Source organism: Amborella trichopoda, chromosome 6 (assembly GCF_054954075.1).
Source record: "Amborella trichopoda isolate Santa Cruz 75 chromosome 6, AtrichopodaSantaCruz75HAP2 v2.0, whole genome shotgun sequence".
In the NCBI taxonomy this organism is placed as follows: domain Eukaryota; kingdom Viridiplantae; phylum Streptophyta; class Magnoliopsida; order Amborellales; family Amborellaceae; genus Amborella; species Amborella trichopoda.
Window position 1 is genome coordinate 36,211,453 of NC_142341.1, and position 27,874 is coordinate 36,239,326.

The 27,874-nt window shown below is 39.4% G+C and overlaps 1 protein-coding gene across 1 annotated transcript; it reads left to right on the top strand.

Moving 5' to 3' along the window:
- Positions 1 to 517: 517 nt before the first annotated feature.
- LOC18435088 (putative carboxylesterase 11) lies at positions 518 to 27,355 on the top strand. Its single transcript, XM_006845141.4, has 2 exons — positions 518 to 2,080; positions 26,442 to 27,355. Exons 1-2 carry the CDS (start codon positions 1,080 to 1,082, stop codon positions 26,977 to 26,979), a joined length of 1,539 nt encoding a protein of 512 aa, XP_006845204.1. The 5' UTR covers positions 518 to 1,079; the 3' UTR covers positions 26,980 to 27,355.
- Positions 27,356 to 27,874: the final 519 nt, after the last annotated feature.

Consider the following 27,874-nt stretch of genomic DNA (forward strand, 5'->3'; position numbering starts at 1 on the left):
CACCATAGGGATCTGCCATACCGTATTTTATCCAGGAAAAAAGTGCTAAATTGCAATGTACATTTGCCGGACTGCATGTTTATCTAGAAAGAATAGTGCCAGACCGCTATGTATATTTACCGGAGTGCGCTTTAGACTAGAGGAGAGAGAGGCATGGGTAGAAGTAAAGAAAGGTAATTTAGTCTTTTTTTTGTTTGATAGTATTTGTTAGGAAAGTATATTTTGGGACAAAAAATAGAAAAAAAAGTTTAGTTGGAGTAAATTGTATAAGAAATCTCTTCTTTGGGGTTCTTTGTAATTTTTGGAAAAAAAAAAAAACACTTAGAGAGAGAAAAAGAGCATTTGTTTGAAAAGGGACCCGATTTCTATGCAACCGCGTATAATAAATTTACTTTTTAGATAGATTTCAAGACTTAATTTTTAAAGATATATAATCTTTAATATGAAAATCATAAATATGAAAAATACATAAATTTTAAAAGTTAAAAATAATAATTCAAATAAAAAAACATTTAGACGGCTAGTTTCCATTATTTTTAGATAAAACACGTACTTGCATACATCTTAACTTTACACTTTCACTTTCTGGACCGCGTATGTAGAAATGCGGTCCAGCCCGCATGAAACAAATTTCCTTTAAGACGCCCAAAATCCGATGTGCTGTCAAGTGGCACGCGCAAACACGTAAAAGTAGCTCTCTGTGTCGGTGGCAAATATCGGATGAAAAGATTGTTTTGTGATGCATACCATTTACGTTTTACCCCACTTTGTCGCTCTAATCCCTATTCTCTGTTAAATATTTATCCGTTACTCTCTCTCTAAATCTTTGGGCGTTGCATTATACACAGATGATAAGTTCATTTTTCATCCTCTGCCCTTGCTCCCTCTCATCTTCCGTGAATTTAGACCCCTTCTCCCCTTCCACCTTCCAAATTCAAAAACCTTTCCATCTACCTGCCATCTCAATCCTCTCTTTTTCTCTCTCAAACCCAAGTCTCTGTTTCTGCAGTTCCATCAATGCATCTGGTACAAGGGGCCCCTGATCTTTCCTCCAGGTAGAGGGAGAAAGAGAGAGAGGCATGCCTAGCGTTGCTGTGAAACTCTACAGCGTCTTCTTCAAATTCTTATTGAAGCACAGACTCCAGAACAACAGCCTCCACCTGCCCCACGAAGACGCCTCCTTTGGGGTTACCTCCCGACCGGGGGAGAGCGTTGCGCCGGCGAACGCTTCCTTCACCGATGGCGTCGCCACCAAAGACATTCATATCGACCCCTTCACTTCTCTCTCTATCCGCATCTTCCTCCCTGACTCATCTCTCTCTCCTGTCGTTGAACCCAGATCCTCCAACTCGGAGACGAGAAGGAGCAGCTATGGAGGAGGAGGAGGGGCCTCCAGGCCCATGGCTTTACAGGTCAATCGGAGGAGCAGCTATGGCTCTGCTGATTTAGAATCAGCAAGAAAAGCCAATCTCGATTCGGCTTTGGCAAATGGTGATGCATTCATGAGCCCGAGATCTGATTCATCCGCGAATTCTTTGTACTCAGACGACGGCCAACGGCGAGAATTTGGTGTTTCTCAATCCAGATTTGAATCCAAAAAATTGAATTACAATCTCGATTCATCGATTCCAAAGAGATCAGGCGTTGATCCAGTTGGAAAAGAGAAGAGACAAGATGGAGAAGGGGGTTTGTATAGAGGATATTTGCCAAGAGATCTAATATCAGTTTCAAGCCGAAAGCTTCCAATTATTATGCAGTTTCATGGAGGTGGGTTTGTGGCAGGAAGCAAGGATTCAGCTTCGAATGATGTGTTTTGTCGGAGAATTGCAAAGCTATGTGATGCAATTGTGATTGCAGTAGGTTATCGATTAGCACCGGAGAATAGGTACCCTGCTGCTTTTGATGATGGGGTGAAAGTTTTGCATTGGTTGGCGAAACAGGCTAATCTTGCAGAGTGTAACAAGTCTTTAGGGAATCCACGTGCTGAACTCCGAAAGGCTGATGCTCATAGGCACATTGTGGACACATTTGGGGCATCTGTTGTAGAGCCTTGGCTTGCAGCTCATGGAGACCCGTCAAGGTATTGGCTTGTTCCTATGATTCTTCTTCTTCTTGCCTTTTTTTTGCTCGTATTCTTTCTTATTGTTAGAATGAATGTTGTTCTTGTTTGTGTTTTTCCCCAGTTTTTTGTTGCATTTTTCCAAAAAATCTTTGAGTTGGGCTATAGCATCCTCTGATTGTTTTTGCTTCTTGTAGTTTGCATTTCTGTTGCATGTCTCAGTCCTAACTCATATTGTTCTTTCCCCATTAGCTATTCTACATCTCGCTTGTTGAACTGCATTTCTTTGAATTCTAGATGCTAGAGATATTGGTCCTAGTGCTTGAACACTATGCGAGTTTTATTCACCTATCCTGGGATCTTAATAGAGTTGGAAATCAAAACCTTAAACATGGTAGAAGTCGTTAACTCGTTATAGAGACGTACTTTTGTTGTTCTACCTTTGATGCGAATTTCGTTTGAAACATACAGTTGGTAGCTGATCTCCTTTGCTCTTTTATTCACCTATCCTGGGATCTTAATAGAGTTGGAAATCAAAACCTTAAACATGGTAGAAGTCGTTAACTCGTTATAGAGACGTACTTTTGTTGTTCTACCTTTGATGCGAATTTCGTTTGAAACATACAGTTGGTAGCTGATCTCCTTGGCTCTTTGGTCACAATTAAACCACTTTATTGTATCATAATGTTAGTTAGGTTCATCTCTGAGTTGGTAAATTTTGCTTTTTTCATATGGAAGTGTTGATGTTTGTATTCCTATTTTGATTATAGTATTGATGATTGCAGTCCTATAACCCAGGTTTGAATTCCACTTTATCGAACCCAAACAAAAAACATGCACTAATTTCATAGAATATCAGCACCAGGTTCTTAGAAACCAGTCCTGAATTTTATTCGAATCCAACATACTTGGAACATTTTAGGAACTAGCTTGTCAGTATCAATACAAGTCCTAGTACCCGCATAATTACCTTGTAACTATGACTTTCAAAATCAAGTTTGACTCCATTTATTACAGATACAACTACAATGATAAACAAACTTTATATTTTCTTTATACATTTCTAGTCGATCCTTAGGATCTAGGTCCAGTAGCACAATGTTTGTATTCCACATTGTAGCTCTCTGTTGCATCCATTAGAAGTGACTTATCTGTGTTTTTTTAATGTTGTCGGTCTATATAAATATCACCATGAGAATCATTATTGACCTCCTGTCAGCCCATATATTTGGCATCTTTTGGAATGTTGTTGCTATTTATGCGTTAAATTGCTCCATAGAGTTTATCATTGTTGATAGTAACTCCTTGAAGCTCCATAGAGCTTATATTTCTTTTGATGTTGTTGCTAAATTCTGGTGCCTATTTCTTAGAGCAATTTGATGCATGGGCCTGTTTAGATGTTGCTATGATGGTTATGGTTACAATTGCCAATTTCTTCTGAATTGCATAGGTTTGTACTTTTATAGCGATTGTTAGAATATTGACTTCTTGATGGTTAATAATGCCTATATAGAAGGAAATAGTGCCCTTAACTATCCCTCAAGTCGAGAAAATTTACGGTGGAAATTTCACTCCAAATGTGACATTTGATAGTATAATACCAAGGAGATTGACATGATACTTAAGGGTTGCTCCATTGTAGTCCTTATGTCACCCTCGAGATTTACTAGCCAAATTTTGATGCGACTATCTTTTTTGGTGGAATCTTGTCATCGGTGTTCAGTTTATTAATATCTTAGAAAATTTGGTTGTGAATTGCATGAATTGAATACTCATATTGATTTCTTATTTCATAACTTATTTTTTGTCTTATTTGTTCTTAAATAACTAACATAAAATTTGACGAGGTTTACTTCTTGAGAACTTTTTATGCCTTACACTTCAAGCATGAAACCAAAACATATTAGGCCTTCAAGAAACTTTGAGTACAGGAACCAACCAATAGACACAAATGTCTTAATATTTTTTTTTTTGAACCTGGTTATTTGTCTTATTTTTATTTTGGGTTGTTTAATGCTTCAATTGAAATATGGAAAGTGTTCATATAGGAGGATTGTTCCCTAGTTATAATTTTGTGTTATGATTTTATTTTTTGTTTCTAATAATTTTCTGAAACTTCTATTATTTTCTAAGATTTTTTTTATTTTTTCCATAATTTTCTCTATTTTTAAATCTTTTTGTGTTTTTCCTTTTTTATTTTAAATTTATTTGATCGTTATGACCAGTGAACCAGTCCTCCAGAGAGGTGTCCTCACCAGGTCAACCACCATTCTGATCTTAACAACATTGCTTAGTTGTAAAAGACATGCCATTACAATGTGTGCCGGTGCCCCTCTCATTACAGTCAATTCCTACTAAGCCTTACTGCAACAAGAGATATAATGGTAAATTAGGAATACTTGATTACACCATCTAACCGTAGTTAAAATGAACAAATAGGCTGTTCACTATTTCTTCTGCTGCCCTAAGTAGATCACACAACTTGGCTAATGCTATGCATAATCTATGCTGAAGTGATCAATAACGTGAAGATTGTCCTTGTAAGCTAAGTAGCTAACTATAAAAACCTAAAAACTCGTGCTAAGCTCTCTTTCCTTCACTCCCTACAAAGTTGCAAAGGTGAACTGATTTCTAATTTCCCATTACGTAATTTCTTTACTTAGAGGGATGATAAAACTTGCAATGCGTCCAAATAGAGAAGGAGTTTTTGAACACATTAAGAGGGAAATTTCAAACACATTAAGAGGGAAATCTTAGCTCAAATCGAAGAGTTTGATTCCCTAGAAGAGATTTCTACTTTCCCAAATAGAGAGAGAGCTTAGGACCAAAGACAAATTAGACCTCAGTTAGTCCTTAGAAAAGATGAGATCTTATGATAACGAAGGTTTATAATCAAATGGTCGAAATAGGGGTGGCAACAGGTTGGGTACGGTTCGACCTCGACCAGGACTTGATCTGACTAGGTCTAACTTGGACCTAGGCCCAGGTCGGGTCCAAGTCATTTGGACCCAAACCAATCCACTAGGTCAGGTCGCGTCTAGGCCTAGAAATAAAAAAATTAAATAATTTATTTTATATCTTTTATGGTATATAGTTTATATCATTTAACTAATATAGAGCCAAGGCTCTAAACAATCAAATTTGAGCCTACCTCAAAAATTTCACTAGAAGAGGTTGTTTTGATACCCAAATATCCTCAAATTGATCATCTTGACATCAAGATGCATGGACATGAGAAAAAAATGGATTTCAACTTTTGGAAATGGTGTATTTTGTAACGCATTTTTGGACCGTCAATTTTCAAGATTTAAAGCTTTCATAGATCTATCGATCCACACTGTTTTTTAAGCTTTAAGCTTTATAAATAAAGATGAAAATAAATTTTAAGGCTATTACAAATATTCTCAGTATTGAAACCACATTTCTCGATACTATTTGAAGGTAGGCTCTAATTTGATTGTTTAGAGCCTAGGCTCTATACAAACCGCACCCTTTAACTATATAGTTATAATCGACTCCAAATAGGTGGAAAAAGGCTTTGATATTGATGATTTAACTTATGGATATTGGAAATTTGTGGCCATTTAAAGGCCTTATGACAACATGTACATAAATTATTTATAATAAAATGTTGGCTCTAGTGGGAGTGTGGTCCAGTTTGGACAATTAGGCATTGCTAATGCCTTGACTCACCTGAGCTTTGGCTGGCTATGGCTCAAATTGATATCGAAAACCTGTAACCTTAGGCATTTGTGCACAACCGATAAGGGTTTCGATGTGGGGTTATCTCTTGATGAGGTTGGAGTTGTGCCTAGAGTGGTTGGTCAGGGGATTGGGTGTGACCCTTGTGTGTGATGGTTGGTCGGATAAGACAAGGGCCGAAATCCTCATAATTACCATCACACGGCATGTACAATAGATAATCGTTCAGGAAGAAGCCCTTTGGATGAGGGTTTGTTCTGTACATGTGCCTAACAGATGACTTACTGCAAGACTAGACTGTGTTGGAACTTGGAAGGACAAGGACCCATGTGGTATCGTGCTAAGAATGGGGTCTGGACTTGCCCTCAAGGAAGGACCTGTAATCCATGGACTAGGTTCGTGTCTCCTTCATTTATTGGCTGACTTTGATAGTCCAATCATGAACCTCTGTGAAGGGCTGTGGGTCATGGGAACTATGAGTCAGTTTGAGAAGATGCAGTGAGGTGTGGTTTTTAGAAAGGATGGAGTCCTCAGTATATTGTTATATTCCTAACTCTTTGGATCCAAGTTCTATCAAATCTTTTGAAATATGTTTTGATACCCAAATATCCTCAAATTGATCATCTTGACATCAAGATGCATGGACATGAGAAAAAAATGGATTTCAACTTTTGGAAATGGTGTATTTTGTAACGCATTTTTGGACCGTCAATTTTCAAGATTTAAAGCTTTCATAGATCTATCGATCCACACTGTTTTTTAAGCTTTAAGCTTTATAAATAAAGATGAAAATAAATTTTAAGGCTATTACAAATATTCTCAGTATTGAAACCACATTTCTCGATACTATTTGAAGGTAGGCTCTAATTTGATTGTTTAGAGCCTAGGCTCTATACAAACCGCACCCTTTAACTATATAGTTATAATCGACTCCAAATAGGTGGAAAAAGGCTTTGATATTGATGATTTAACTTATGGATATTGGAAATTTGTGGCCATTTAAAGGCCTTATGACAACATGTACATAAATTATTTATAATAAAATGTTGGCTCTAGTGGGAGTGTGGTCCAGTTTGGACAATTAGGCATTGCTAATGCCTTGACTCACCTGAGCTTTGGCTGGCTATGGCTCAAATTGATATCGAAAACCTGTAACCTTAGGCATTTGTGCACAACCGATAAGGGTTTCGATGTGGGGTTATCTCTTGATGAGGTTGGAGTTGTGCCTAGAGTGGTTGGTCAGGGGATTGGGTGTGACCCTTGTGTGTGATGGTTGGTCGGATAAGACAAGGGCCGAAATCCTCATAATTACCATCACACGGCATGTACAATAGATAATCGTTCAGGAAGAAGCCCTTTGGATGAGGGTTTGTTCTGTACATGTGCCTAACAGATGACTTACTGCAAGACTAGACTGTGTTGGAACTTGGAAGGACAAGGACCCATGTGGTATCGTGCTAAGAATGGGGTCTGGACTTGCCCTCAAGGAAGGACCTGTAATCCATGGACTAGGTTCGTGTCTCCTTCATTTATTGGCTGACTTTGATAGTCCAATCATGAACCTCTGTGAAGGGCTGTGGGTCATGGGAACTATGAGTCAGTTTGAGAAGATGCAGTGAGGTGTGGTTTTTAGAAAGGATGGAGTCCTCAGTATATTGTTATATTCCTAACTCTTTGGATCCAAGTTCTATCAAATCTTTTGAAATATGTTTTGATACCCAAATATCCTCAAATTGATCATCTTGACATCAAGATGCATGGACATGAGAAAAAAATGGATTTCAACTTTTGGAAATGGTGTATTTTGTAACGCATTTTTGGACCGTCAATTTTCAAGATTTAAAGCTTTCATAGATCTATCGATCCACACTGTTTTTTAAGCTTTAAGCTTTATAAATAAAGATGAAAATAAATTTTAAGGCTATTACAAATATTCTCAGTATTGAAACCACATTTCTCGATACTATTTGAAGGTAGGCTCTAATTTGATTGTTTAGAGCCTAGGCTCTATACAAACCGCACCCTTTAACTATATAGTTATAATCGACTCCAAATAGGTGGAAAAAGGCTTTGATATTGATGATTTAACTTATGGATATTGGAAATTTGTGGCCATTTAAAGGCCTTATGACAACATGTACATAAATTATTTATAATAAAATGTTGGCTCTAGTGGGAGTGTGGTCCAGTTTGGACAATTAGGCATTGCTAATGCCTTGACTCACCTGAGCTTTGGCTGGCTATGGCTCAAATTGATATCGAAAACCTGTAACCTTAGGCATTTGTGCACAACCGATAAGGGTTTCGATGTGGGGTTATCTCTTGATGAGGTTGGAGTTGTGCCTAGAGTGGTTGGTCAGGGGATTGGGTGTGACCCTTGTGTGTGATGGTTGGTCGGATAAGACAAGGGCCGAAATCCTCATAATTACCATCACACGGCATGTACAATAGATAATCGTTCAGGAAGAAGCCCTTTGGATGAGGGTTTGTTCTGTACATGTGCCTAACAGATGACTTACTGCAAGACTAGACTGTGTTGGAACTTGGAAGGACAAGGACCCATGTGGTATCGTGCTAAGAATGGGGTCTGGACTTGCCCTCAAGGAAGGACCTGTAATCCATGGACTAGGTTCGTGTCTCCTTCATTTATTGGCTGACTTTGATAGTCCAATCATGAACCTCTGTGAAGGGCTGTGGGTCATGGGAACTATGAGTCAGTTTGAGAAGATGCAGTGAGGTGTGGTTTTTAGAAAGGATGGAGTCCTCAGTATATTGTTATATTCCTAACTCTTTGGATCCAAGTTCTATCAAATCTTTTGAAATATGTTTTGATACCCAAATATCCTCAAATTGATCATCTTGACATCAAGATGCATGGACATGAGAAAAAAATGGATTTCAACTTTTGGAAATGGTGTATTTTGTAACGCATTTTTGGACCGTCAATTTTCAAGATTTAAAGCTTTCATAGATCTATCGATCCACACTGTTTTTTAAGCTTTAAGCTTTATAAATAAAGATGAAAATAAATTTTAAGGCTATTACAAATATTCTCAGTATTGAAACCACATTTCTCGATACTATTTGAAGGTAGGCTCTAATTTGATTGTTTAGAGCCTAGGCTCTATACAAACCGCACCCTTTAACTATATAGTTATAATCGACTCCAAATAGGTGGAAAAAGGCTTTGATATTGATGATTTAACTTATGGATATTGGAAATTTGTGGCCATTTAAAGGCCTTATGACAACATGTACATAAATTATTTATAATAAAATGTTGGCTCTAGTGGGAGTGTGGTCCAGTTTGGACAATTAGGCATTGCTAATGCCTTGACTCACCTGAGCTTTGGCTGGCTATGGCTCAAATTGATATCGAAAACCTGTAACCTTAGGCATTTGTGCACAACTGATAAGGGTTTCGATGTGGGGTTATCTCTTGATGAGGTTGGAGTTGTGCCTAGAGTGGTTGGTCAGGGGATTGGGTGTGACCCTTGTGTGTGATGGTTGGTCGGATAAGACAAGGGCCGAAATCCTCATAATTACCATCACACGGCATGTACAATAGATAATCGTTCAGGAAGAAGCCCTTTGGATGAGGGTTTGTTCTGTACATGTGCCTAACAGATGACTTACTGCAAGACTAGACTGTGTTGGAACTTGGAAGGACAAGGACCCATGTGGTATCGTGCTAAGAATGGGGTCTGGACTTGCCCTCAAGGAAGGACCTGTAATCCATGGACTAGGTTCGTGTCTCCTTCATTTATTGGCTGACTTTGATAGTCCAATCATGAACCTATGTGAAGGGCTGTGGGTCATGGGAACTATGAGTCAGTTTGAGAAGATGCAGTGAGGTGTGGTTTTTAGAAAGGATGGAGTCCTCAGTATATTGTTATATTCCTAACTCTTTGGATCCAAGTTCTATCAAATCTTTTGAAATATGTTTAATTATATTTTAGATAATTAAAATGATTTTTTAGACCTTTCTGGATATTTGAATTTGTTGAAAAAGGACTTTTAAGTAAAAAAATCAATTTTCTGGATTTATTTAATTCAGAGTGGAAAATAAAATAATTACTGGTTTTATAAAATTGTTTTTATTAGTTTAAATTTAAATTTTGGGTATGGGGGCTCATTGGGGCTTTGGGCCCACCATATATAAGCCTACTAGAGAGGGGCATGGGGCCCACATGGCCCTCCATGTGTGGGGTGCCCCTTTCCCTCTTTTTTTGATGAAAGCCACCCACTTGTTTTAAAATTAAAGGAAAGTGTTATGATATGGATTTGATTAATTTTAAATAAGCAAGTGTAGAGATTGATTGAAAATTTATTTTCAAAAACATAATATTTTCGCTACACAATTTTTCATAGGAATAGAGTTATGCAAACTGAGGGATAATGGTTCCACCTCATTCCTTTTGATCATGATGACTGATTTAGTGAATGAATGGTTGAGATCTCTTCACCCCACAGGTTTCCATGATCAAAGGTCAAGATTGAGTCTCATAATGATGGCAAAACTCTAGACCCCAAAACCCTAGTCTCTATCGTATAAATACTCTCTATGCGGGTCTATTCTCTACACCTTGATTTGGCCCTCTCTTTCTTTCTCTTATTTCCTCTATCCTAGTTAGGGTTTCATTTTTGGTAGGAGGTAGAAACCCTAAGGGGCACACCCAACCACAAGGGTTGCACGCCCTAGCCTATGTGCATTGAGATTTATTTTTGTGTTGAGCCTTGATCAAAGCCCTATCCCATGTCATACTCTCAAGAGGTTTTGCCTAGGCTTCTCGAGTTATGGGACGAGGCTAGGCCGAGATCCTATGTGCCATTGGTGGAGGAGACCCAGTGTGGGTTTTGCAGAGTCTTTGGGGGTAACCTGAGGCAAGGTGTGCAATATTGTTTTATTTCATGCTTGCTTGAATTCATTCAAAGTGCTATGTATTTTGTAGATTTATGTTTTGAATGAAAATTTGTTTTGATGGAAAGCAAGTTTGAGTCCTTGCATGTATTGTGTTTTTATTGGTTCATATATTGTGTTTGGATATTTGTAAGTGATCCGTGTGGTAAAATAAGGAAAAAGAAAGAAGTTTTTTATCGGTTTATTCTTGCCCGGTTCACATAGTCTTACTTTCAATATAGTTATGTATTTTATACTTATGTATACCACGCCAGGTCGGGTTGACCTGACCCGAACCGTTAGGGTCCAAGTCGGGCCCTGATCCAGACTGACATGGCTCACCAAGTCATTTGGACCTCTACATGTCTTGCTGGATCCAAAACTTGTACCTGGACCCCATTGGGGTTGACCTGCCAAGTCAACCCGATGTGATCGCCACCCCTAGGTTGAAGTTTGGAGACTGAAATACAAAATTCTTCCATATGACAACTATTCTCAGGCTTAGGGAGAGCGCAATAACCCATATCATAGTTGGTGGTCACTCTTACTCCTAGCCAAAAGTGGTTGAGAGCACTATCATCAAATTCTTTAACTGTGAAGGCTGCATCTAGGCCTACCATGTCGGATCTCTGTTTTCTTCTCCTACCCCAATATAGGGCTCCATGGCTCGAATGGCCCTTCTTTGAATAGGATACCTCGAAAGCTATTAAAGACTTAGGTTAAGACAAAGCTCCCAGACTTGATGGCTTCCTGGTTGCCTTCTTTAGCGACTGTTGGGATACCTTGTGGCCAGACTTCTTGGCATCTTCAATGAGTTCTATGGGAGAGGTAGAATCCACAGGGCCTTGAATGCCAACTTCCTAGCCTTGGTCCCCAAAGTGGGTGGAGGTGAGTAGCTCAAAGACTTCAGACCCATGAGTCTTTTGAACAGTTCCTACAAAATCTTAGCTAAGGTTCTTGCTTCTCGTCTAAAAGAAGTTTTGAACTGGGTTGGCAAATCCTTGATGGAGCCTTCGTTGGGCATGAATGTATACACTCTAGACACGCAGCCCAGGTAACATGGATTGTGGTTAAGTTAGATTTTGAGAAAGCCTATGACCACATAGATTGGGCCATTCTTGATGAGGTTATGTTGAAGATGAGCTTCGGGTCCAAATGGGGGTATTGGATCAAAGGGTACATTCGGGACCCTATTTCTCAGTCCTTATTAATGGCCACTTCAAAGGACTCATCCCTTCTTCCAGGGCTCTCAGCCAAGGAGATCCATTCTCGTCTGTTTTGTTTGCTTTAGTGGCCGACATATTCAGCAGGTCCATAGATAGATTATATCAAAATGGATTACTTGAGGGCTCCAAAGCTAGTAGTCAAGGTTCGTCGATCTCGCACTTGCAATATGCAGATGATACCCTCATCTTCATTGGGGGTACTGATCTGCAGATGGACACCCTCAGGTGTCTTGAACTCGCAACATGCTTCAATGTAAACCTTGTGAAAGCTAAACAAATGGCAATTGCCTCAACTCATGAATCCGCTTTAGTCCTAGCCAGCAGAATGGGCTGTGGTATTAACAATCTTCCCAATGAATACCTAGGCATCCCTCTTTGCACCATTAAACCCAGCAGGCATCAGTGGCATCCGATAGTTGAAAGATTCGACCGCAAGCTCGTGGCTTGGAAGGGTTGATTCCTCTCTCGAGTTGGTCATATCTGCCTCATTAAGGCTACCCTCTCCAACCTGCCGGTGTATCAGATGTCCCTATTCACCATGCCAGCATCTATAGCTTAGCGTCTAGAGAAACTCATGAGGGATGAGGAATTTCCTTTGGACAGGAGGGGAAGATCACCGCGAAAACCACTTGGTGTCCTGGAATATGATTATGATTACCCAACCCATACAAATGTTTTGCCGGGGGGGGGGGGGGGGGGGGGGGGGGGTTGGGGTGCTCAGGATCAGACACCTCAAATTGGCAAATTTAGCCCAGTTGGGTAAGTGGTGGTGGCATTTCTCCATCCAATCTAACCACCTTTGGCAGGCAGTCTTGAGGCAAAAGTTCCAAATGAGCCCCTCTGCATGGCTCCCTTCCTGGCATTCATCAAGTAGACCTTCAAGGGCTTGATGGGCCATCTGGACCAGCTTCGACCACTTCAAGCATAACAGAAGGTTCATTGCCAGGGAGGGGAGGGGGGTGAAATTTTGGTCCTATCCCTGGATTGGCCATACCAGCTTACAAGTCCAATTCCCCTCCCTCTTCCCACTGGCAGTAAGCCCAGAGGCCATCATTGATCAATGCTTTGAGCTGTTGGGAGAAACTAGAGTTGTGAGTTCATTCTTCAAAAGGCCACTACAGGATCATGAACTCGTCACCTTTGGCTTCCTTTTGGCTCTCCTCCAAAATTACTTTCTACCCCATTTGGCCAACTCTTAGTCTCTTCTTTTACGTTATCCTTCTACATCAGTCCACCACTTCTTCCCCCTCCCCTATAACTCTGGCAAGAATAGCTTGGCTCAACCCAATCCCATCGCAAAGCCATACTTTTTGCTGGTGTGCTATTCTCATGAAAGTTCTCACAATGGACAAATTACAAAGCAGAGGGTTAGCTATTCCTTACAAGCGCCCTATGTGCATGTTTGCCAAAGAAGCTAAGGCCAACCTGTTTCTCCATTGTGAGGTCGCCACACTGCTCTGGTATCAAGTGCTTCATGGTTTTTGGGTGGCATTTGGTGGTCCCTCAGAGGGTTTGCTATTCCTAACAGGTGCCCCATGTGCAAGTTTGCCAAAGAAACTAATGCCCACCTGTTTCTCCATTGTGAGGTTGCCACTTTGCTGTGTCTCCAGTTCTTCATAGTTTTTGGGTGGCATTTGGTGGTCCCTCAAGCAATCCTCCAACTTTACCAAGCCTTCTACTTGCCTCCTTTTCCTGCGGCGATTATTTTTATGTGGTGCACATCTTTGGCAGCTACAATTTGGACCATGTGGACCAAGAGGAATGCGAGAATATTTGAGTACCTGGACGCAAACCCCAACACAATAATTGACCGTACCAGAGCTATGATTATCCCGTGGGCTCAAAGCCACAAACACCTCAAAGGCAGGTTGTTCTCTTATTTCCTTAACAATTTGCAAGGTGTCTTGGACACTAGACCCGCCTGTATCTCGCCTCCTCTCTTTGGAGATCACTGAAAATCAACCAAGTTAAGCTCAATTTTGATGGTTGCTTTGTAGGCAACCCCGGTCCTGCAGGTTTTGGAGGGCTGTTCAGAAACCAAGAAAGCGATAGCCTCCTTTAGTACTCAGGTCACAAGCATGACTAACTCAACCATGGTGGAAGTTATCGCTCTTTTAGAAGGCATCAAAAAATACAATGGGGATTGGGGGGAATCCTTGATTGTAGAAGGAGACTCGTAAAATGTCTGGCTGCGTTTGCTGGTGCTATCGCTCTTTTAGAAGACGTTCCTTAATTTGGGCAGTCCTCTTCTTAACTGCTTTCCTTATAAGCTTCATTAAGCTTGAATACAAAAGGAATGTCTAGCTACGTTTGCTGGTGCTGTCGATGATATCACTAACAGCTTCAGAAATATCCCTTATACTCCTATCTTTCATATGTACTGCCTATTGATTTTTTCATAGAGGAACTTTTATAACCATTACAAATCTTAGGGCATTGCTCTAACTAATTGAAGTTCACTGGAAATGATTATATCATCCATGAATTGCAAATAGGGATATCTTAGACATACTTGCCTTTGGGGAGTACCACAATAACCTATGGATACTGCTATCCTCGTCATACGGCTGGAACAAGAAAGGAGATAAAGATCTCTTGGGCATCTAGTGCTTAAGACTAACTCCTTTAATATATCTTGTTTATATTGGTTTCAAAGGAGCTCTGTGTATATTGGTTTTTAAAGAAGTGGTAGCAATGATGAAAGCCCTCATCCACTGAATCCAAGCTCGTGATATCCACACGCTTGAAAATATACTCCAAAAAACTCTAGCTAACCTGATGACAAGCTTACCTAAATTAGTCTTGTTAGTGAACTCATGTACGTTGGATATTAGCTAGGAACCTGTGCGCTACAAAAACATCATCCAATACTTACTTCCCCCATGCAGCTTTCGCTAGTTTGGTCCATAGTTGTTGGAAACGATTCCGAATCCAAATCATTTTAGGAATCAAAATCGTGAAATTGCGGAATTGCGACTGGTTAGAAGATTCCTATTTTCGGAATCAGTGTCCATACAAGAGGAATAGTGGGAAATGAGATATCTATTTTACAGGAATCCGTATTTGAGTAAAAAGGAATTTAGATCCCTACGTAGATGGATTTGTGATTCCTAAGCATTTTGAATTGAGATTCATACCAGTTTGGAATTGAGCAGATTGGAATCAAGATTCATAGTAGTTTGAATTCGAGTTTCGATCCATCTGGCAATCTAGATTTGTAACCCCCTTATACTCAAGCGTCAAGCAAACGCATGGATAGACAATGACAGATTTAGAAGTCAGCAAAGATTTTGAGTTTTTTGACATTAAATGATAGCTGAAAATTACATATTGCGTGTAATTAAGAGATAGAAGATACAATTTCTTAGATACACCACTTTCATTACACAATAATGGGAATATTGCTCAGAGACAGAAGGGGGGCCCAGGTCTAGGTGAAGGATAGCTTCGTTCGTGCGCATAAGATGGAGACACTCTAGGGGCAAGTCTAGGTAAAGGTTGGCTTAGTTCGCTCTCAGTGATGGTTTTGTTTCAATTGCCAATTTATCGACGTCTCTTAGAGTACTTGGTGCCTCTCTTGAAGTACTCGACGGAGTGATAGATCTTAAAGGTGGTAAGATGTTGGGCATACATCTATTATCATCAACTTTGAGGTGTGCAGCCAATTCTGCCAAAGCCTCTACGCCATCCTCAAGGTGATCATCATTAGGATAGAGTCCCAATCCTTGTATCTGGCTTCATAGTTTGCCCTTAATCTACTCAATAGCCTGTCATCGTAATGAACATATACCAATGACTTTGATCATTCCACATTAAGCCGCCTTCATTTCAATATGTGCTCCAACGTCTCTCCGCATAGAAAGAAATCACACTTTGTGATAACACCTTTACCACAAGTGCATGTAATTCAGGAGTACTACCATCATTCATGTCCTAGCAGGACACAGTTTCCATAGTACCTTGATCAAGTATAGATGCTAGGAGAAAGAACCCCTCTTTTGCCTACAAACTCACTAATTTGCTGCCGCACCCTACCCCGATCTGCATCCTCTGGAATCAATACATTAAGAGCTGCATGGTAATAGGTAGAAACCTCTAGATCGTAGTGGGGCTTCATCCTCATTCCCCCCTTAGGGGTTGGTGTTGCCAACCACTCTCGAGAATAGTACTAGGGATTGAGAAGGAACCCCAAACCATGCAGTGGAAGATTCGACCTATCCCAACGAGCCACAACTGAAGTCTTCGCTCTTTGATAACATAGGATCATCATTTTGGGCAATTGCAATTTTGCCCAGCATAGTATCCATACGCTCTTATACATCTCCCACGACAGCCCTGATGTTGTCGACCAATTCATTAGTGACATATTTATGCACCTAGAATATTGGTATTTGATTTTGTGGTATTACGATTTTAAGAAAAAAGATCAAGGTTCTATGAGGGTGGAAACAAGATTCGATGTTTGTTTAGTTCATTATTTCTTGCATCTATGAAACACGGTACTTGTCGTTCAGGAATCAAGATTCGAAATATCTGAATCGAGTATCTATAGGTGGATACTAGTTTCAACGAGTGTAGAATCGAGATTCACCAATTGTAGAATCTAGAATTAGTAAATATTGAAAACGAGCTTATGTAAGTGTTCGAATCGAGATTCGTAAGATAAGTAATAGAGATTCTGGACTTCACAGAAATGGGTTCCGTGAAGATTCCTTGTCGGAATCGGAATCACGGCCTTCGGTGAGAGATTCGGGTAGGTTGGTTAGATAATTGATGACATGATCTACATCAATATTCTTTTGACCTATGCATTTTATGTGGAGCTTCCAGCCACCACCAAACTACTGGCCTTAAAATCCTTTCTATTGCTCTTCTCCTCCCTTTTGGGAAGAATGGTGATGTTGACAACATTTACTCATTGAATCATCCTAGTCCATTTGTGAATTCCTTGAACATCCATGACAGCATCAGTATTCTAAAACTCCGTAGGAAGCAAACTATAAGCCATAGAAGTTGTCGACCTAAGCTTGCCTGATCTGATTGAATCTTGTTTCACTCTTCCTTCTTGAAGAGCTTTTTTTAACATAAGTTTCTCTCGTCGAATCATTATTTAATGTCTGGATTTACATTAGCAATTTTTTAAGCTCCATACTTGGAGATATAAACTAAAGAAATAAACCACTTCATCTGCTATATATTATCTTTCTCTCCTCGGATCTCTCATCCACCATCTTCATGAGTATTCACATGCATTTACTTTTTTATGAATTTGTTCAAAACTTCAAACAAAGAATGAACAGTAGTAGGATCTGAGTATTTTATTTCAAACACCTTAGAGTGAAACAAAAATAAAAATACAGTTTTCTTGTTGAACCGCCTTTGGGGGCTCTTTGTATATGGGGATTCCGCTTGTGGATAGCCAATTTTTTGGGAAGATGTAACTCCTTTTTACTCCTATACAATGTTAACACATAAAAAAAAAAAAAATATAAAAGAAAACGATTGTCACTGTCAAATATGATTTTCTCTATCTTCATGTTATCTTTTTGTAATTTAGATAGTGACAAGAGTATGCAAGGTTGCCTTGAACGTAGTTGTAGGAACCTTGGGGGTAAGGCCACGGCCCACTTGAGGAATTCGATCCTGCGGTTCCTCTAAGGGATCTTAGAGGGGGCTGGGTTTAGAAAAATAGGGATCTCGCTCCCTATAAAATGGTATCTAGGTCTACATGCTTGTAGGATCTCTCCAAGGAGAGGAGCTATAATATTAATTGAACTACTGCTCCTCTCCTTAGTATTATAAATTTTATTTCTTTAGCCTATGTTAAAATGTAGTGCATGTCACATCGTGGTATACTAGGATTATGGTATTAAAAAACTACAGTTTAATATCATTTAAGCGAATTTATGATATTATTAAACTGTATTATTGTAGTAAATTGGAGTACTATAGCTATGGCATTGGTAATAAGCTAAGGTATATGCTAGTGGCTCGAGTGGGTGTTGGCACGGTCCTAATTTTATCATATAGTATATTACTATAAATTGATCTCGTTTTATGTATACTTGAGCTTATATTCCTCCAAGTTAAAACCTCGAACCTAGTGACATGTGGATCTCGCTCCTAGGTATCCTAGGATCTAACTTCTTAACTTGTTGAATGTGTGGACATTGATCCTAAACCTAGGGAGCTTCCAACCTATAGCAGTTCGGCGTTCCTTGAACCGATACCACTCCGGAACCCACTTCTGCCTCCAACAACTATGGTATTGAAGCTCCATCTTGGGTTTCAAAAGGTATCAATGACTACATTGCAATAATTCTCCAATGACTTTCATAGTTTAAGATTCGGTAAACTTTGGGAATTTAACCCCACCATTTCTTTCTTTCTTTTTAAAAATATATTATATGGAATAGCTGCAAGAAATTGCTAAACCAAGACATACACATCATTTGATTAACTTGTTTATTTCTGTGATGGAAAATTTGATGAAACAACACTACAGAAACAAATGTATACATGCGATGAGGTTTTGAATGGGTGCCTCTATTATGCTGATCAGCTAGGCCCCAGCACATGCACCTCCTAACCATTAAGTGTTGAAGGAGGTTGGGGCTTTTTTGGGGGGGGGGGGGGGGGGGAGTGGTATAAAGAGCTGTGACTGTGAAGAATGCATGTGCTAAGAGGGAGAAGCAGAAAAGTAAGGGATTCAGCCATAGAATATGGGAGGTGTGCATCAAGAGTGAGATGTGATCGTGAGTTAGGGAGTTCTGTAATATGAAGAGTTTGTGCGTGCACAGGTGATGAGGTAATGTGCATCGATACAATTAAATGTTTGGAAAGGTTGATAAATTGGAAGGGCATTCTCTTCTTGAAAGAGAAGGTTTAAGAATAGGTACAAGATGGAAAAATGAGTGGGATACCCAGAAGTGGTTAGATTTTGGGCACATGGATAAGGGTATTCTTGGAAGATGAGATGGATACTAAAGCGTGCTGGTTGTGAGATTGGAGGAGATGGTTTCTCTACCAGTGCATTTTGAAGCCATTATGGCACTGTGGTAGGCCTAAATATCCCTGCTTGGTAGGAAAATTCCATCTTGTGACATCTTTTCTAGAAAGATTGGTTGGGGAGAACGGGAAGCTGGTTTATCCAGTAGCCATGGGTTTTGTTAATGAAGATTATATGAATTAGTTGATAAAATGCTTTGGAAGTGGTTGCCATGAGAAACTAGTGAACGGTGCATAGTGCCGGTTTTCACCTTTGGCATATAGGGGTAGGAAATGTGGGCAAAATTATCGAGATGTGGGAAAAGTGAGGATCAGAGGACTAGGGTCTTCCTTTAGGTTGAATGTAGATGGTTGTCAGATTGAAGATCTATGCTGTAGGGTTGTGGATGGTAACTCTGAGTTGTTAGGAGATGAAAGAAGGAAGAGCCGTGAAGACAAATTCTGGATATCGAAGGCTGTGAGAGGTCTCTCATACAAGCAGTAGTACTTTTAAAACTTCATGAAGGCACATAGAGCTTATTCAGAGTTTTAGTTTGTCAAAGAAGCTTTAACTAATAGCTGTGGTTGCCAGGGGCATTAATGATTGTTAGAGACCTATAGGGAGATGAGCTGTAATGGGTAAGCTATGGGGGTTGGAGGCGTGTTTGTGGTGTTCTGGCAGTCAATGTTATTAGCAATGGATTGAATGCTGAACTTGCGAAGGTGTTGGTCTGCTTTGACCTAGCCGAATTTGCCATTTCAGACCAAGTTCTCCTATTTTTAGAAATAGTTCTTTTTTTGTTTCTTTAAGTTATAGAGTAAAACACTTTTAGAGAGGAGAATATCGACGCCTCCGAGGTTTATTATGCAGGATCCAGTTATGAGGGTCAAAGGGCAAGTTGCAAGATTTAGGAAGAACCGGTGGCAAGATAAGAAGGGATATAATTCAAAATGAATACATTCAAGTGAACTTAGGTGTGGCTCCAATAGGCCATAAGATGAGAAAAATAGACTTAAGTGGGCTGGTCATGTGCAGTGTCGACTCATTACAACACTTGTTAGGAGCTGTGAGTTAGTTCAAGTGGAAGGTTAACAAAGGGCAAGGGGTAGGCTCAAAAAGACATGGTTGGAAGTAGTGAGAAAATATATAGGGACTCATGACCTTACTGAGGTTATGGCCCTTAATAGAGCAGAATGGCGGACCAGGATTTGTGTAGCCGACCCTAAATAGTTGGGAAAAGGCTTTGATGATGATGATGATGATGATTGGTTTAAAAATGCATGAGAAATATAGAAACAATCCCATGCATGAGGACTGAATCAGGTTACTCTGGGAATCGGCTGGAATGGGGGATTGCAACGTTGTGAGATGTGGTATTGCAAATACTGCCATGAACAATCCTAAAACCCTATGGGGGCCTGGAGTTTATCCAATAATTTTGAGTACTTACTACATTGATTACTCCTCAATGCACCATATGGACTTATGGGTCTACACTTGAATTGCTGAAGCCCAAGACTTCTATACGTTAGCTTATTAAACATGAGTTCAGCAGCACTTGTAAAACAAGTCCTCCCATTGCTGTGTATTCTCTATGATGATGGGGTCATTTACAAACTAATACAAATGTGATATAAAATCCAAATTCTTAAGTATAAACTTGTATATCATGGGGAGATAGCACTCTAATTTGGATAGTATCTAATGTAGCTGTTACTCTTATGGATGTTACTCGTAAATATTTATTAAAATTATGGGTGTCCTTATCATTAGTGTACTAGATTATGTTGAGATATGGCTAGTGATAGCTTGATAGGTGGCTTCAATGAGACTATCTTTTTGAATTCGACATTGATATGCAGTGTTTCAAAAAGCGCTAGGCGGCACCGAGGCGGCCATGGGGTCCAGACCGCCCAGCACCTATGCAGCCGCATAGGCGGGTGCCCAAAACCTGGGCGGCCTAGTTGAAAAAAAAAAAAAACAAACTGAGGGCTGAGGCCCAGTTGAAAAAAAAACTGATGACTAATAATGATTGATTCATAAGAATTTTGATAATCCATAAGACCATGATCTTAGTTAAAAAAAAGAAGATTGAAGTCGTGAGGAGAATTTTGAATTTTTGATAATCCATATTTTTATACAATGCTAAAACAGTAAAACCATACAAGCATACACTGATAGTTTGATACATTGTAGACTGTACACACAAAAATTAGATAGTAGAACTAGAAACTAGAAAGTAGAAACAAAAAATAAGAAAGAGAAAATATACGGAAATTCAAAAACTATACAGTCTATGCGACTATGACACATTAGTCAATACTCAACACTAAGAGTCTTCAGTCATCATCATCATCAGAAAGAAAAGGGTAAGCTTCATCATATGCATAAGAATCGAGGCCATCATCATCAAAGTCATCTCCCTCCTCAATATAACGCTTGTCCTCTTCTGTTTCTTCTGAATCTGTTTCTTCCTCCTCCTCTTCTTCTACCTCCCTGTTACTAGTCTGTGCAGATGAGACCTTAGGAGTCTTGGCTGCTCTACCCTTTTCTATCTTTTTGTGCTTCCCTGAACTCAAATATTGTATAATTTCTTCCCTGGTAGCGTCAAGAACATTTTTACATGGGGCAATATCCCCTTTAATACTGGCAAGGTGGTTTTTAAATCGGTAAATGCCCTCATTAGTATCCTTCCACTATAATTACATTTAATACGATTTTTGTCATTCGGATTTGGGTTATAACTATACTTCCAACCCGGATCACCACTTTTAGAAGAACTTGGAGAAGATATTTCCATAGAACAAGGCTCATTTTCATGATATTTTCTGGTTCTTTATAATTCAAAAGTTGTCTAATCTCATCCCGAATAGCTTCAACAACCTTTGTACAAGAGGCAACATTCCCTTTAATACCATCATGGTGTTTCTTGAATCTGTTAATATCCCTATTGGTATCTTCTTCACAAAAATTACACCTTATACAATTTTTATCATTTGGTTTTGGGTTATAACCATACTTCCAACCCGGATCACTTCTTCTAGAAGTTGCAAAAATAGATCTATTCAAATGACAAGGATTTTGTTCCTGTTTTTGTTTTACAAAACTCATATATTACTTAATCTCCTCTTGGATAGCTTCAGGAACATTTTTACAAGGGGCAGCATTTCCCTTAATGCCGGCAAGATGTTTCTTAAACCGGTTTATGCCCCCTTTTGTATCTTTTTCATAAAAATTGCATCTAATGCAATTTTTTTCATTTGGATTCGGGTTATATCCATATTTCCAACCCGGATATCCACTTCGACTAGATCCTGAAAAAATCTCAAAATAAAACAAGTTACTTTGATTGCTCGAACTCCAAACTTCCACATCTGAGATGTTTTCTGGTGCTAAAATAATAAAAAACACCTTCTAATAAGGATTATAAAACTCCAAAACTAAATCAAATCTACTTGGGTGATTTTGGATCCATTTTTCATAACTTTGAGAAACACTTCGATCCAATGAAAGTCAGAAACATATGTTTTCTTGAGGTTTCTTTCTCTCTAAAAAGGGTTCTTGTGGGTTTAGGTTTCAAATGAATCTAAAACCCATCATTTGAAACCCTTTATATTTAAAAAACAATCAATAGAAAAGAAAAAAAAAAAATAGTTCTGCCCATAGGCGGGGTGCAGGCCCTAGGCGGCCGCCAGGGCTGGGCGCTGGGCGGCTGCCTAGGCGGTCCCAGGGACTGCCGCCCAGTTTGGCCGCCTAGGCCTGGGCGATGCACCCAGGCCTTCTGGACCACCTCGGCGCTGAGCGGTCCGCTTTTTTAAACACTATTGATGTGTTGTTCTTTTCTATCATACTTGTATATTGTGGAATTTGGGCAACAAAATGCATTAGTAGCTAGGAACTAGGAAATGAGCTCTTATAAATTTGAGATTTCCTCCGACCATCCTTCTCTAAAAGACAGGGCACTTTGAAACATGTTAGTTCAAAACTAACCTTCCAAGACTAGGAATTATCTTTAAAATTGGGGGTTATAGAACAAATATTAGAAGATTTAAAGAGATGTCTGAAAGCAGTAGGTGATATTGGGAAAAGGAAATTTCATCCACGAGAGATTGTACAGATTTACCCTCCTACGAGCTATCCCTTGATCATCCATATTACCTTTGTCCTAGCCACCTTTCCTCCACCTGCATGTGATATTAAGTAAATCCCCACCAGACCTACGGGCTCTAGTAATGTGATGTTGCAATCAGTATGCGGTGATCTTTCCAAGGTCCAGGCCTAGTGAGTGACGACTGTTTCCATGTGAATAACAATACCATATGCATGAATAGGGATACTACTATGTGGGAGTTTCTCTCCATGCACTTGCTCCAAGGTGAGGGTGTGTCCTCGCTGCCTCTGCTATAGTCAAAAGTGACATGGTGTAAAAGAATCATAAGTTCTCTCCTAGTGGGGACTCTGCTCGTTGCCTTACATGCACTATTTCTTTTTCTTGGTGGCAATGAGCAAATCCAGTGAATGTATGAAGTTGATATAGGTGCATACGATGTTCAAAAATGTTGATTTCGGCAGCCTAGGTGGATGCCTAGTTTCCTAGGTGGCCAAAGAGTAAGGAGTGGGGTGGGGGTTTGGGGCTTGCTTGAATGAACCTGTAAAATCTCCAGATTTTCTACATTGTCAAAGACTAGGAGAAAGTACTGTATGCATAAGCCTTTTTTATGGGTTAACAGGCAATAAACTGATCAAAGAAAGCATAAATAGAGGTGGACACATATGTACGCTGCTTTGCCTCATTCAATCAATACGGTTGAAAGGCTTTAGAGAGAGAAAGTGAATGCATACACATTGTTGGCTACCATGCAAAGAAAACACAAGAGGTCTTCGTCTTCTCTCTCTACTTGTGTCTCTACCTGTCTTCTCTTTATCTCGAAAACTTATTCCTCTGCTTTGGAGTAAGTGAGGGGACTTGTATAGGACGAGAAGGGTGATGACTGTACAATCCCTTCTTTTGTTTGTGGTGTGGTGTGGTGTGGTAGAGAGATGGAGGACAGTCGAGAATCTGTGGTGAATATATAATGAGAGAGTGCAGAAATGGGTGTGTGTGTGTGTGTGTGTGAGAGAGAGAGAGAGAGAGAGAGAGAGAGAGAGAGGAGTGTTGCTACTTTGCATAAAGAAAGACAGTCTTACACTTCGATTTATTTGAAACCTTAGCATTAGGGGCCTAATGCAATTAGTTCTCTCTCTAAATATTTTTTCTTTATCTAGAATCTCTAATGGAATTCTCTCTCAAAATCTCTCTTTCGATATATATATATATATAGATATAGTGGACTTTGTACGTCCACTCCCTGACCGCTACAGTAAACGCCAATGGCCCAGATTGAATCTGGGCCGATTTAATGGTCACGACCTCATTTCATGTTTACATTTTAATTTTTTTCTACAAATCCAAATCACTTGAAATTTTAGGAGTGTGTTCTTCTAGATTCATTATTAGAGGGGACTCATTTTGACTATATATAGGGTGCAAATTGAAGTTCAATTTTTTGAGATTGATTATTGGGATAAAAAAGTGTCCAAAATTTGGGGTTATACAAATACCGTAGACATGGTGTTTTTAGAAGTGTAGTTTCATTATATTACATGTTAGAGCCACTTGTTTAACCCAAAATTTTAAATATGCATTCTTTTCATTCTAATGAACAATCACAAAAAAGCAAAATTTGAAAACACAACTTAGAAAGTGGTTTTTAGCTCAATTAATATAGGCCATCCATTTTAGTGAGATGCTTCGTTTTGGGCCTTAGAAGGATCTTTTTCCTTTTTAACATGCGTTATTTTTGTTAGATTAACAATGTTAAAAAAGAAAAAATTGATTTTGAATTGATAAAGTCATTTATCTTGAAATTCACCACATGGATGGTCTAGATTCATTATTAGAGGGGACTTATTTTGACCATATATAGGGTGCAAATTGAATTTTAATTTTTTGAGATTGATTATTGGGATAAAAAAGTGTGCCCAAAATTTGGGGTTATACAAATGCCATAGACATGGTGTTTTAGAAGTGTAGTTTCATTATATTACAGTGAGACTTCGAATTTTTGAGTCCTACTTAGGGGCTCATAGCGTTAAGACCCTCCTTCATTTAGACAATTAGGTCTCATACACTGGGGTTTTTTGAATTAATAAATGCTCTTGTTAAGACAATTAGGGCTCCTTGATTTATTTATTTCGATGGCGAATTGAACTAGTACACTCCCATGAGTACTGTCACCTCTATTTTCAAATTATTTAGACAGTATTTTGTGGTTTGTAGAATTAATACTCTCTCTCTTACATCATTGAATTCTTCTCTCTCTCTCGCTCTCGCTCTCGCTCTCGCTCTCTCTCTCTCCTCCTTTAAGGAGCAGGCCAAGGCACCTGCCTAGGCGGTGATTTGGCTTGAAAGGCACTCACATTTGTAATGAGTGCATTACACACCTGCCGAGGGCTATACAGTGTGTGATGCTTGTTCAATATAGCTGGTCCTACTGGACAGTTCATAATCTTAAAAAGCTGGGTAAAGTAATTCAGTGGTTGGGATTGCCTATATCATCTCTGAATATTGTTATGTGCTACACTTCTGTAAACTGGGTACTCCATATGAAACACTGATGATCCTGCGTTAATTTCTTTTGCACATTCACTCTTAGCATGTAGATGACGAAACACAACTGTTAGGTTTGTTATGCTGTCATGAACACAGGCCGTAACAATGTAACATTGATGTGGGAGTATTGCAATTTAGGCAAACTCTGCATCCACTATACACCCTAACCAGTAGACTGATTTGGAAATTTGTGAAGTTCTCTCTGATGACTATGGAATGAAAAATAAACAAGCCTAAGATGGTAGTAGGTTACACTATGGTGTAAGAGGCATGGGGTGATTGATTTTCATGTAAATTGTTTTCTGAACATGATCATGATGTGTTTGCTGTTGCTTTTTCCTTATACCTTATGTCATACCATTCAAAATGATAAAAATTGAAAAAGGACCAAGTTACCCTGGGTTAGGATCACGAGTTTAGTAGTCAGTTTTCCAGGATTGAGGCATCTGACTTTATCAGCACTAAGATGACACTATGCTCTGTGTCAGACTATTTGCAGGCTAAGGCAGGATAGTTCCCCTCTTAACTACCTATTTAAGGTTCCACTTCATTTGACCTGAAAAAAATTATTTAAGTTGCATTCAGGTGCTTACTTAAATTCTGTGTGAATTGGCTTTGTTGGCCTATAAAAGTACAACGTTTAGTTTACTTCTTCTCGATGGGTTAGTGGTGGGATTTGAACCTGGGACTGGTGCTGCAATTTTCAATACCTGAAACATTTAAGCCATTGCAAAATCTCAAATAGCACATTCAACATTTATTCAATGGTTGGGAAAATCACTTATACAAATCATGTATGAATTGTTCCCATCTTTGATCTTTCTTTGTTATGAGCAAAAATAATGTGTGCTTCTCTCTCTCTCTCTCTCTCTCTCTCTCTCAAATGGATGTATAACTGGGTCATTCTTGTACAGGTGCATTCTCCTTGGAGTGAGCTGTGGAGCAAACATCGCAGACTTCGTCACTCGTAAGGCAGTTGAGGCTGGGAAACTGTTGGACCCCATCAAGGTGGTTGCTCAAGTCCTCTTGTATCCCTTCTTCATAGGGAGTGTACCAACGCATTCAGAGATTAAGCTTGCTAATTCCTATTTTTACGACAAGGCTATGTGCATACTAGCATGGAAACTCTTCTTACCAGAAGATGAGTACAGTCTAGACCACCCAGCTGCCAATCCCTTGGTGCCTGGAAGGGAGCCACCCTTTAGGTCCATGCCTCCAACTCTCACTGTGGTTGCGGAGCACGATTGGATGAGGGATAGAGCAATTGCCTACTCTGAGGAGTTGCGTAAAGTGAACATTGATGCTCCTGTGCTTGAGTACAAGGATGCAGTTCATGAGTTTGCGACCCTGGACATGCTTGTAAAGTCACCACAAGCCCAGGCTTGTGCCGAGGATATAGCTATATGGACGAAGAAGTATATTTCGATCAAGGGCCATGAGTTCTCTTACTAGTAAGAAATCTCTTTTGAGTTCTATTATCGTCCACCCTGATCCTGTTAAGAGGTAGTTAAGATTTAGCTCACGGGCAGATGTTCTTGTTGTTGTTGGATGGGTGGTGGACAGTTTACTTAATGTTTATAGGCTCTTGTTTGTTTTTTTGTTTCCATTGTATGATATGGAGAGAAGAGATGAAGTTGCGTATCACACTCATTTGATATTCGGAATTCCCTTTTGGGGTGGGGCTCTTTTCAGCCTCTATCTCGCTCTTCCTTTATGGGATGGGGCTCATTGTAGTCTCTCTCTCACACTCTTCCAGGTGTCCATTTCTTTGATTCCTTTCATATGGTAGCTGGCAATTAATAATATATTGATTCGTTTACATTCTTAAGTTCTTTCTGCTTAATTTGGGACATTGCCTCGTCGGGAATGATCCATCATTTGGTTTGATAGCTATTTAAAAGCAAGAAGCAACGGCTAACGCGAAAGCCGTATGTGTCATTTTGGCAGAGCGGTCCATTTGGTTGCAAGTTATTCTTTGAACCCCCTGTGGGACTAAAAACATGGGTATTATTTGGTATATCTTTTCCCTTGTTTAATTTATGTCGGGGATCAGTTCCTGCTCCCTTCGTGAAAATTATTTGCAAGAGTAGGCCTAATTTTGGGCATGCATTGACACCTCTCCCAAACAAACGGTTAAGACGTGAAACTAAATCAAAGTATAAAAGCTTTTAAACTTTGATTTTTTTATTTTATTTTAAATTAAATCACATTGTTTTGGTCTCCCTAGAATATTTGCTCTCTTTCTCAAGTGATCTTTACATAAGAGAGAGAGACATTGCGTCTGAGTTTGATCAAGTTACCGATTAAATAAAATAGCTCCGCTAATTTCTCAAATGTGATATGGTAA

What these genes read in the sequence shown, in the direction of transcription:
- LOC18435088 (XM_006845141.4), top strand. Translation starts at nt 1,080, where the DNA reads ATGCCTAGCGTTGCTGTGAAACTCTACAGCGTCTTCTTCAAATTCTTA. An exon ending in GCTCATGGAGACCCGTCAAG is followed by an intron (nt 2,081 to 26,441) that starts GTATTGGCTTGT and finishes ATTCTTGTACAG; the next exon opens with GTGCATTCTCCTTGGAGTGA.